This window comes from Uloborus diversus, unplaced genomic scaffold (genome assembly GCF_026930045.1).
Source record: "Uloborus diversus isolate 005 unplaced genomic scaffold, Udiv.v.3.1 scaffold_12, whole genome shotgun sequence".
NCBI lineage: Eukaryota > Metazoa > Arthropoda > Arachnida > Araneae > Uloboridae > Uloborus > Uloborus diversus.
In genome coordinates, this window is record NW_026557876.1 from 1,135,543 (window position 1) to 1,147,900 (window position 12,358).

Sequence of the window (12,358 nt, forward strand, 5' to 3'; positions counted from 1 at the left end):
CTTTTAAGCCATCGAATCATTGAACCCATGAAGCAATTATTTATTCCCCCATTTGCAAGTACATCCTTTTAACCCGGGGTCGGCAAAGTTTTGCACACGACGGTGAAAACCTCCGAAAGTGTCTAAAACTATGTTTTGGAAAAATTACATTCTGTGAGAAAACATTTAAAATCAGAATAAAATGTATGTTCATGTCATGTTTTAAATTGAACATTTATTCAATGAGAGCATTCAACTTGTTCATGCAGCCGATTTTAATCTGGTTACACAGAAGTTTTGTGTAACCGGAACCGGTTTTTGAATTGTGATAGATTAATTTTTTTAATGTCTGTAATGATGACTCTGTTTAAATGTTGTTTTGTATCTTTTGGTTTCAATTGCAGGATTCACTTGAATAGAAGGAAATTAAGAACTTGGCAAGATGAACTCTGTAAGTTCGAATATTTTTCTCTGACTATTTCTGTTTCAAAGAAAAACTAAATTTAACACAACCTAATGTTTTGAAATACTGTTTTGCAGGGGTGCCCACATTGACTATGCCAATGAAATTTTCAGGGGGGGGGGGTATTTTCGTCTTGGGGAGGGGCTCTCAATGTTCTCAGCTAGACAGAATAATGTGATAAAGTTTGAAATGAACTCTTCTTGGAATTATTTTCGCCGTGCATCAGCCAAGTGTTACTCAACTTCTGTTCATTGCGCCACACCATCGCGGAAGGAAAATAACATGAATCATAGACTTTCACATCGGGGAATTTCGCGCAGGGTTGACCGGGTTGGACCCAATGGTCTTTTTTTTTTTTTTTTTTGAAAAAACCCCATTACCCAATGGGTTTAAAAAAAAAAAAAAATTTGCCCTCTTTTGGGATTTTTTTTTTAAATTTTCTGAGAAGATTTTAAAAAAATATTTAATTTAAATACTTTCACAATTTAAACTTATTTTTTATTTGTTCATCACCACAGACAATGAACATAAAAATTGAATTTTGAACTTTATTAGTATTTCTTAACTCTTAATGGCATTAAAAAAATACTTCAAAGATTTTAAATAAATACATTTAACTTTTTTCTTTCACTGGTCAATAAATAACTCAAATTATCTTGACCAAGTCCTGTCGCGTCGGATTTTCTCAATATTTGTAGATTGTACAGATGAAACTACTCTTGTTAAAAGGCTTTTATGTGAATTATTTTCTACAAACCAACACGTCACAAATCTCGAATAAACGAGGTATATTTTTTAGAAATTAACAGGTTTCACAAGCGGTCGGACAGAAAACGGAATAGGATGAACAGAATTTTCATTATCTTACGAAAAAGTTTAACATTTCTTACTCTGTGCACAGAAATAGAAAAACAGGCAACATAAAATTCAAAGAAATGTCTTGATTAAGCTAGAATACAGTAAAAAGGGATTTAAACTACTTGAGGTTCCATAGAAGTTTTGCTTAACAAAATGAAATTCAATAAAGTAAAATGCAAAAAAAAAGTGTAGTAATAAAAAACAAACAATAGATTTTATCGCTCGAGAAGTAACTTTGCCTTAACTGTTGGTAATCACGGAAACTAAAAAATCTGAAACTTCACTATTCTTGGGGTTTGTCGTCTTTTATACTTTTCTTCAGAAAATGCTGAATTTTAACTAGTTTTTTTTTTTACCTCAAGACAATTTTTGCTCTTTGTCCACATATTTACGCTAGAACATGCTATAAATACCCCACACTTTTCCTAAAAAAAGACAAAAAAAAAAACAAAAACCATTTCTTTTTAAAAACCTAGCTTTAGTTGGGTTTTATTTAAAAAAACAGTGGGTCCATGGGCCTTTAAAAAAAAAAAAAAAAAACGGGTTTTTGCCAACCCTGATTTTGCATGCAGGTTAGCTGATGGGATGACTTTTTGGCAGAGATTGAATTGAAAATGTAATTTACGTTACATAAAAATGTTTTAAAAACATTTTTAAAACTTAAGGAATTGTCTCCAAGAGCAAAAATGAACTATTTTTCTAACAGATTCAGACACAGATTGAGTTTGCCTTGCTGACCTTCATAAAATTCTGTCTTGTACAAGCGCCCACTTTTAAGTCCTTAAAACTAGCCCTTTTACAAAATTATGCTTGTAAAAACAGTTCTTTCGTCACTTTTTAGCTCAATCATTGCGGTTGAAAGAAAACCTCCAGCTTTCAAGTCATTCCGAGTGAGGGTCTTTCAGATCGAAGGGATTTCAGATTAGAGTTGTGACAACTAAAACATACCGTATACGATATGACAGTATTTTTTTTTGAAAAATGCCCAAAAATTGATGTTTTTCTTCACCGAAGGAAAAACTTTCACAAAATTTCCTTTTCTCACAAAATGCGAACCAAAAAATAAAAAATTGAATCCACCCCTGAAAACTTCCTTACATCGAGAAGCGTCGGGGAAAATTTTGGTGTGGAAATCTAGGTTCCTTTGCAGTGTGGGAAATAAGTTGAGGAGCAATATTGCTCCTCAAATTTGGAATTTAAATAGCATTTCTGTAAAATTGAAGAGCAGTTTTACAACATTTGGTAAATTACATTTTTAACAAGTAAACAAACACGATGTAAAAAATTTTCAACAATGACTTCAGTTATTATCAGGGTTTGTGTTTTTTTTTATTATAAAATAATCAAAAAAGTGGGATTTTTTTATTTAAATCGCAATTTTTTTGATTTAAATCAGATTTTTTTAAACTGTTCAAAAATTTGTAGATATTAATTACTTTAGATTTATGAACATAATAGATTTCATACAATAGATGAATCCATTCAACTTACTTTTAAAGTTAAGATTACTATTCAATACATTTTTAAGATTTATAGATACGTTATAAAGCGTAGATAAGATGTGATTTTGTTTTATGCGTTGCTTAAAGATAAAGTTTCCATTATCGTGCACGTTTTAGTGTAAAATAATATATTGAACAATTACTTTTCTGAACTATATTCGTCATGGTGTATAAAATTTTTTTCTTTTAAACTGTATTTTGGAGTAAAAGCAATAGAGAGTGAAAATCTGTTACACACACAGAAAGAGGGATCTACGTAATTTAGCCTGTTGAAATTGGGATAGTATAACGCAGTGCAGTCAAATTTAGAGAAATTCATTCAAAAACTGCAAAATTAATTTATAAAAATAAAATCAAACTGATTTTTCTTAATGATTTTGTTAAAAAATCACTTAATTCCAATCAATTGATTTAAATTAATGATTTTTTAAAAAATCACTTGATTTAAATCAAGATCACTTTTCTTTTACAAAATAAAAGAAGTGGTGCAAACGAGTGGTTCTACAAATGCAGGAATATTTAGGATATGACACTTTCAGAAATTAAATGTATAGCATTACAAGAATGTATAGCATTACAAGATCACATTTATTAAACAGGGAGCAGACAACTGTCTGCTCCCTGTTTAATAAAAGTGATCATCTAAAATCCAGCTCACTGCAACTGTCTCCATCTAGTATTGTCTTTCTCCTTCCAAAAGTAGTCAGTTATTTATTCTTTGCATCGCAAAAGTTTCGATGCAATCTACGATATTGCACCGTCTTCCAGAGGTTTCGAATCGCAAACTGCGATGCGATGCGGCCCATTGGATTCGTTTCTCATTCAAGCCGACCGATGCTAACGGGCTCCATCTTTCTTTTCAGGCTGAAGAAGCTGTCAGTGCTGTGTCAAGACTTGCCCAGGAAAATGTGAGTGAAACTTTTTATCTGCTCGTTTCTCCTGTAGCTGAACATGTGCTTACCTATCTGTTCTGCCCGAGTGCTTTGAGAATTCTGAGGTGCATCATTGCAGGGTTTTTAAGTTATTTTTTTTTTGCTGAAAAATATAAAAGATCTTTTTGAAATAAGACATATTCCTCATTATTTACCTTATACTGTATGCATATTATTTTTTTTACACATGCGATTATGAGAATAATACTAATTTGAATTGCAACCATTATTCTTAGTCAGAAACAGTATTTACGAAAATTTCTGGGGCTGCGTGTCTACTTATACTTGAAATGCAGGAAGTGTACTGGGTTCATCTTCCATTTTTTTTTATTGCATTAAGAGACTAGAAAAATATTTAAAAAGGAAAGAAAATGTGGATTGGAATATTTCCCAATCCAGGATGAAAATGGACGCTGGTCGCCTGTATGAGTCGTCAAAGATGTCATTGACACGCAGAATGTAAACTTTAGTGGGGTTAGGTGAAGTCTTGCTCCCATTTTCCTTCCGAAAGCCTCATGTAATTTGTAGGAAACTTGCCTTCAATTACAATGCTTAGGTTTTCTTTGTGAGAAAAGATGGGTGAAAAATTTCCTGCTGCCTTTGTCCTTGCGACCCTACCGAATTCCTCCCGAGCACGGATGAGATTTTGTCGACTCTGAGCAGAAAGACGCCCGTTCTATCCTTCTCTTCCCCGCTCGTGTCTGTTGAAAACCACCGATTGACTTCACTTTTCATCAATTTGCTTTTGTGTTTTTGTCATTTGCTCTTTACTTTTTCACTCGTTGAAACCAGGGCGCGAAAATGAAGGGACCCATCGGGGGTTTTTGTCGAAATCTCGTAGTCGCCCGTCCAAAGGACAAGTTCCTCCTTTTTCTGCGTTTCTGCCCCTGCCGATGGGGTGGACTGGGGCACGACCATGATCTGGACTCTTTCCATTTGTTCAAATGAACATATTCAAAAACATATTCAAAATGTGTTTGAATGATTCTTTAAAAATTTAAAAAGGAATCACTAATTTAACTTTTTTTTTTTTGCAAAATCATGTTTTTTCTTTTAAGGGGGTAACTACCTCAAAAATGATCAAACGAGGGGAAACATTTTATTGCTTATTTCAGAACTAAAAACCAGTCCAAACACCGGGGGAAAAGTTTCATTGCTTTAGTTCAAATATTTAAAAAGTTATGAGTGGTTTTAGGTCATGCTCGCTACGTATTCTTATGCAAAAGAAAAACTTGAAATTGATTTTTCTCGATGATCCTTTTTTTGTGTTTTCATGTCATAAAAACCCCTAAGGCTTTTTTTCTATTCACGATGCAGCTTTAAAGTAATACTTTTTGCAATTAGGACAATATATTTAACAAAACTGTGCATGGGAATAGCATTTTATAAATTACTCAAATGTTTAAAGCATGTTAAACCTTTAAAAACCATTTAAAAAAAAAAAATACAATTTTTTACATAATTGTTCACAGAAAATTTTCTAATGAACACAAAAGCAAATGAATGCACAATCTCTTAGGCATTTCGATCCGAATGTGTTTTCCCTGTCTTTTAATTCCATCTTCTTTCTTTTAGGGTTGTTTGGTTTAAACCATGATTTAAACCAATTGTTTGTTTTTTTTTTAAACCATGCGGTTTTTTAAAAAATTAAAAAAAAAAAAGCCAAAAAAAAAAATCCATTTTACAGGTTTACATTGATTTCCCCACACATATTGAAAAATGTAAAATTCCATTTATGCTTAGTTCCTAGCTAAGTTGCAGAGATAAATACTAAAATTGCAAAGTTGCTTCTTCAAAATGTATTACAAGCTTTCATCGAAAAAAAATATTAATATATTTTTTATTTCATATATGTGCCATAAAGCAGATTTCAGTCAACTTCCATCATTACGCTTAATTTGCATGATTAGTTAAGATTTACTGAGGATTGAATCTTTTATTGTAGATTCAATCCATTATATTGCTCACTCCTGTTGCAGGGGTGTGACATTTTTGCCCATTTATTTGCACTTTCCTGGAATTTTAACTTCGACTTGCAAGGAAATCGACAGTCTAACTTAATTGTTTGCACCTAAAAATTAAGATTTGTTCTGCAGAACACAAATAATATTTTTTGAATCAAATTTAAAAAAAAAGTTTATACTTCACGTATATAACGTTTTTGGCAAAAAAAATTTCTTGAAATAGAATTTGCTACACATTTATTTGTTCTAAAGAGTTTGCATTTAATATTTTTTAAACTTCAATGCTGGATGCAACATGTATGCCAGTAAATACGCTGTAATTTAAGCCATGTTACACCAATTTTTGTATTTTTGATTCAGTTCTTTGTTTTAGCGATAGTCGATATCTTTTTCCGAGTCTTTCCAAAATAAGAACGGAGTCGAATATAGAGCAGCACTTTGTTTTAAAACTTTCTCAGTACAACAGCAATCGATTTTTTGACTGTTCAATCATGTACTGTTGTACATTTTGCTTCACTTTAATATTTGCGACATTGTGTATATAAAAATCAGCATTATGTAAGATATGCTTAAAAATATAACTTTTACCTTTATTCGATAATTATTCATATTATGTTGGTTTTATAAAGTTTTTTTCTTGGATCTTCATTATATTTTATCTTAACCTGCATCACAACCACTTCTTGAAGTATTTCTTATCATAAAGGGTCTATATATACATGCATACTAATATGTTAATCAAGTCAAACATTTCAATCAATATTTCCCCGCAGAAAGCTTTTTTAATTATTTAATTTAGTTACAAGATTTTGTTCTTATCTCTCTAATTAATCAAGAAATTAGGTATAATGTGACTATTGAATAACTGTTAATTAAATGAAACCTTAATTACCTTCGAAAATTAATTGTTTTTCTCGCAAATAGTATTTAAACCAAAAAAAAAACGGTTTAAATTAAAATAAAACTGTTTTAAACCAAAAAAAACGTTTTTTTTTTTTTTTTGAAAAAAACCGGTTTTTTTACCAACCCTGCTTTCTTTTAGGCCGAGCTTCGAGAGCAGTTGAGGGAACTCTCCGAAAAGACTGCGCTCGAGATAGAGGAACTGAAAACGGCTCTCGGCAAGGTAAGGATTCTCCCGATTCCACTCTCTGGCATCGTGGGTATGATGGGGAGGGTCAGGTGTCCTGCAGGTGAACAGACTCGACTTCACTGGCGACCACACAACACGTTTGAGGAGTGGCAAAAATGACATTCCTGATCCTTATTGGGGGGGGGGGGGCAAATTGTGCCCAACCCTGAAAAGTCCTCCCTGGTTGATCCCACCTACTGAAACCTGCTGGGTTAATGCGTACAGGGTTCGTACGGGTCATGGAAATCCTGGAAAGTCATGGAAAAAAAAAATATTTGAATTTCAGACCTGGAAAAGTCATGAAAAATTGAAATTTCCATTGAAAGTCATGGAATTTTTTTTAAGTCGTGGAAAAATGTCCTGGACAGAGATAAAGTAACAGTAATTAAAAGAGCATTAGAAATCTTGAGTGATTTAACAGTATACAGCACACAAAAGCTATTAAAAGTGGAAAATTGAACGATGCCAAAATCAAATCCGAGTTATTTTGAAAAATCATTGCATCCACTTCTGTCGCAGCCGCTTGCCTGTTTTGTGATGTGATTTTACTGGCTTGGACATCTCTTATTTTGAATTTACTGTTATTTTCAACGCTTCTTATGTTTTATATTCTCTAGTAGCGAACTTGCACATTCTTGGTTTTGCCACGCCCACTCAAAAAAAGCAATTCCATTGCATCACAGTTCGATTCCATCACTCGTAAGAACTTCGTGTTTAAATTTATCAGAGTTTATCTTCATTTGTTGAAGTTTTTTAAAAGTAAAGACCTTTACTCAGGCGATAGAATACAGAAAGAGAGGAATCCTAATACTCTAAAACAGTAGTGCCCAACATACAGCCCGCAAAACCAATCCATGCGACCCTCTGCTACGTTCAATGTCGGGAATCAAACATGTTCTGGAATTTCTGAATCTGTTCTTTTATATGCATTTGAAAATGTTGCAAATAAGTAAACAAAACAAGTACTTTTGAATCAGAAGATTGATTCATTACTGAATGGTTTTTTTCAAAAGATATCTGATTTAGAAACACAAAGAACTAAAATATGTGGCTTTACTTTAAAGAATCAAAATACTGTCAAGTTATGTGGATGATTAAATGCACTGTTGACACTGAAAAGTAACTTTTGAAGCAAATTTATTGAAACTTAGTGATGACTTATTCAACCTTTGTCTCATTCATTATTATTCTGCCTGTTTATAAAAAAAATATATTAGACATTTAAGCATCATACTTTTTGTTTTACGACATTTTTACTTTACTTACATTTAATTGATGAAGACAAATAAGAATAGTTCAGTTTTTTAGTGTACATTCATATTTTTTTCCATTACAAGTAAGTGCTTCAATGAGGCTGTGGCATTCATGAATACTTTTTGCTAAAGCTCATTTCCAAAACTTAGCGAGTTTGAGATTTAATTGTGCTATTCTCCTTGTGAACAAGGTCATGAAAATTTTTATTGAAGTCATGAAAAAGTCTTGGAAAAGTCATAGAATTTTTTCATCCAAACAGAGTATGAACCCTGTGTGTAGCATATATGTTTATTTGAATGGGACTTATATCCAGCAGTTTTCTTATTATCCCGATATTTTAAAGTACTCATAATCCGATTGCAGGAATGAATTTCCATTATGTGAAGAAATTTAAGCTTTGTGAGTAACATTTTTAGTTCAAAATATTACAACTCATGAAAATGATCACAAACACAAAATATGGAAACATTTTTTTAATTTAATAAACGTTTGATTTTTTCTCACAAGTAACTTTTCTTTAAATTGAAAGTCAAAAAATATTTTGTTGTTTGAGAAAAATGGTGACATGACTCAAAAAAGGCAGAAAATAAGATCTTTAATTGATAATACTTTTTAAATAAATGGATCTGTTATTTGGAATAGAGGCACACGTCATAGATAGCAAAGTTGCCGGCGGATGGCAACTTTGATTCGAGTCGCACTCCCTCTTATATTTTCCCTTTTATGTCAAAACAAGTATAAAAATATAATATAATTTGAACAATGGGGACCGTTGCCGATTTGCATCTTAAAGTGTGAACCAGCGCTTGTACAATTGTCCGAATCAGAACAAAACTTTCTTTAGAAACTCGACATATACTTGTACTCAAAAAAACATTTAGGTATCTGACATTGAGTCTAAAACTTAAAATATTCTTCAACTAACGGATTTTTTTCTATATTTTTTTTAATGTAAGGTAAATTTTAAGAAATTCTAGAGCTGAAAAATACAAACAGCCAAAAGTACGTAATGAGCATTAAATAAAAATTTTTGCTCTCCTGCAACATTTAGGCATCCCACGTAGTACTCAAAGATATGGATTTGTACTAGTTTAAGGTACACTTTTTAAATATTCCATCTTTGCATTATTCATTTCCAAATGTTGATGTGAAAATGTGTTCACTAATAATTTTTGAACTTGATATTTTAATTAAACTTGTAAGCCATTTTTCAAAAGATAAATAAAAAAATGCAATTTTTTTTGAAGAAAATTGTAATTTTTAGACCCCCTGCTGGACATTGAAATAGCTTTTAATTTTTTATAAATACTGCAAACTCCCCGATTTGGAATCAAGGAAGTTTTTCTCCCTTTTCAGTGGGGGGGGGGGGGCAGATTTAAAATCCATGTCTTGGGGTGGCATAGAGCTAAGTTTGGCTCTCGTTTTGAGGCATTTTATTTCCTGAAGTGGCCGCTCTTACTATTTCAAATTTTGTGAAGGGGCCACAAAACGAACCCAATTTGTCTCTGTATCGACCCATGGTGCTGATGCCATTTATAAATCGTCAAAGGTTGGCCATTGTTTTAATTCAACCCTGTTCACGAGTTGGATTAAACGTAGCTATTTTATATACTTACGTAGAATGCAGCGTAAATGTTTAAGTTTAGCAGTGATGGGGGTGCAGCCTAGAATTCTGCTGTGTGTTCCATATTTCGTTCTGATTGTTTGCAAATCTCTTTCAGGCCCAGCGTGACCTTGAAAATTCCAGCACGAGATGCGGGGAATCGGAGGCAAAATTACCATCCCAGGCCACGATTGCAGGCCTCCAAAAAGGGGAGACTGGCAAGGAACAGCAGGTACTGATTGTGATTTGTGAATGTCTGTTTGTGGTCCAATGCAATTTGTGATTCATGACAGAAGTCCAGTTTGGAAAGGCTTAGTTTGCGAAATGTGAACAGTGATCATGAGTTTCTGGAGGAAGTTTTTTGTCTTTGTGATACCTGCCCTTTATTGGTAAACAGCTCTTATGCTAACTTGCGCAGTGTCTGCTCCTCTCATTAATATTTTTTTAAAAACTTCACCCCATTTCCTTTCTTCTTCTCTTTCTCCCTTCTCCTCCTCTGTTGGCAGGCCCCCTCGAATTCCTTCCGATTCTCGGATACTGTCGAGACTAATCAACGAGTTCGGGGTGGTGTAACAAACTGTAAACCAAAACATGATACTTAGTTACTTGTTTTTATCTTACTCCCTTAAATGCTTCAATCATTCTTCAAAGAAATCCCTACTCGAAAGAAAATGCTCTAGAGAAAGAAATATGTTGTACTCGAGTGTGCTGACTGTAATATGCCTTATTAATAATGGGAAAAGTGCAGCTATTATGTACAGAAAATTTAGCCCGGGTACAAACGGGTAAAATCATTACCATCACATTAAAGGATTTAATTGAGCAAGAATTCCTTTGTTTATCTTTTAAAAATCTTTAATATTGCTTGATTATCAGATGGAGCCATTGAATTGGAGAAAAAAAGCACTTACCTGTGTAAATAATATCCATCTTGAACAGTTAAATCATGTGAATTTAGGAACACTGTTATTTTTTGTGATAAAATGATGAATTCTGAACTTGACTTTTGTCCACCTAGCTCCTATTAATCGAAACACTGTGCAACGATTCTAAAGCTCAAGTGTTGCCAAATTCCAAGCGATAAAAGTTCTCCATTCCTCCACGGATTCCATTCCACAAGTTTCCATTATCGTGCACGTTTTAGTGTAAAATAATGTGCGGAACAATTACTTTTCTGAACTATATTAGTCATGGTGTATGAAATTTTTATTTTGTTCTAAACTGTAATTTTGGAGTAAAAGTAATAGAGAGTGAAAATCTGTTACACTCGCAGAAAGAGGGATCTATGTAGTTTAGCCTGTTGAAGTTAATAAATTATAATGCAGTGTCGTTAAATTTAGAGCAGTACATTCTAAAAATGCAAAATTAATATATAAAAGTAAAATCAAACTGATTTTTATTAATGATTTTGTTACACTTAATTCAAATCAATCGATTTAAATCAATGATTTAAAAAAAAATCACTTGATTTAAATCAAGCTGATTTAAATCAACGGACCCTGGGTATTATCACTTTTCTTTTACAAAATGAAAGAAGTGGGGCAAATGAGTGGTTCTACAAATGCAGGAATATTTAGGATATGACACTTTCAGAAAGTAAATGTATCGCATTTCGAGAATAAAAACTGTCTGCTCCCTGTTTAATAAAAATGATCATCCAAAATCGAGCTCACTGCAACTATCTCTATCTAGTTTTGTCTTTCTCCTTCCAAAAGTAGTCAGTTATTTATTCTTTGCATCGCAAAAGTTTCGATGCAATCTACGATATTGCACCGTCTTCCATACGTTTGGAATCGCAAACTGCGATGCGATGCGGCCCATTCGATTCGTTTCTTATTCAAGCCGACCGATGCTAACGGGCTCCATCTTTCTTTTCAGGCTGAAGAAGCTGTCAGTGCTGTGTCAAGACTTGCCCAGGAAAATGTAAGTGAAACTTTTTATCCGCTCGTTTCTCCTGTAGCTGAACATGTGCTTACCTATCTGTTCTGCCCGAGTGCTTTGAGAAGGCTGAGGTGCATCATTGCAGGGTTTTTAAGTTTTTTTTTTTTTTTTTGCTGAAAAATATAAAAGATCTTTTTGAAATAAGACATATTCCTCATTATTTACCTTATACTGTATGCATATTATTTTTTTTACACTTGCGATTATGAGAATAATTTGAATTGCAAACCATTATTCTTAGTCAGAAACAGTATTTACGAAAATGTCTGGGACTGCGTGTCTACTTATACTTGAAATACAGGCAGTGTACTGGGTTCATCTTCCATTTTCTATTACATCAAGAGACTAGGAAAATATTTGAAAAGAAAAAAACCATCGGTTGGAATATTTCTCAATCCGGGATGAAAATGGACGCTGGTCGCCGGTCTGAGTCATCAAAGATGTCATTGGACTAACAGAATGTAAACTTCAGTGGCCAGGTGAAAACTTGCCCCTATTTTCCTTTAGGAAGCCTCATGTAATTTGTAGGAAACTTGCCTTCATTTACAACGCTTAGATTTTCTTTGTTAAAAGATGGGTGAAAAATTTCCTGCTGCCTTTGTCCTTGCGACCCTACCGAATTCCTCCCGAGCACGGATGAGATTTTGTCGACTCTAAGCAGAAAGACTCCCGTTGTATCCTTCTCTTCCCCGCTCGTGTCTGTTGAAAACCACCGATCGACTTCACTTTTCAT

At 33.3% G+C, this 12,358-nt stretch overlaps 1 protein-coding gene across 1 annotated transcript in view; it reads left to right on the forward strand.

Moving 5' to 3' along the window:
• Window positions 1-381: 381 nt before the first annotated feature.
• LOC129232415 (poly [ADP-ribose] polymerase tankyrase-like) overlaps window positions 382-12,358 on the forward strand; it is a 61,708-nt gene continuing 49,731 nt past the window's right edge. Inside the window, exons 1-3 of the mRNA XM_054866559.1 lie at window positions 382-430; window positions 3,666-3,710; window positions 6,741-6,821. Coding sequence (XP_054722534.1) covers window positions 422-430; window positions 3,666-3,710; window positions 6,741-6,821 — 135 coding nt within the window. The 5' untranslated portion in view covers window positions 382-421. The remainder of the gene's footprint in view (window positions 431-3,665; window positions 3,711-6,740; window positions 6,822-12,358) is intronic.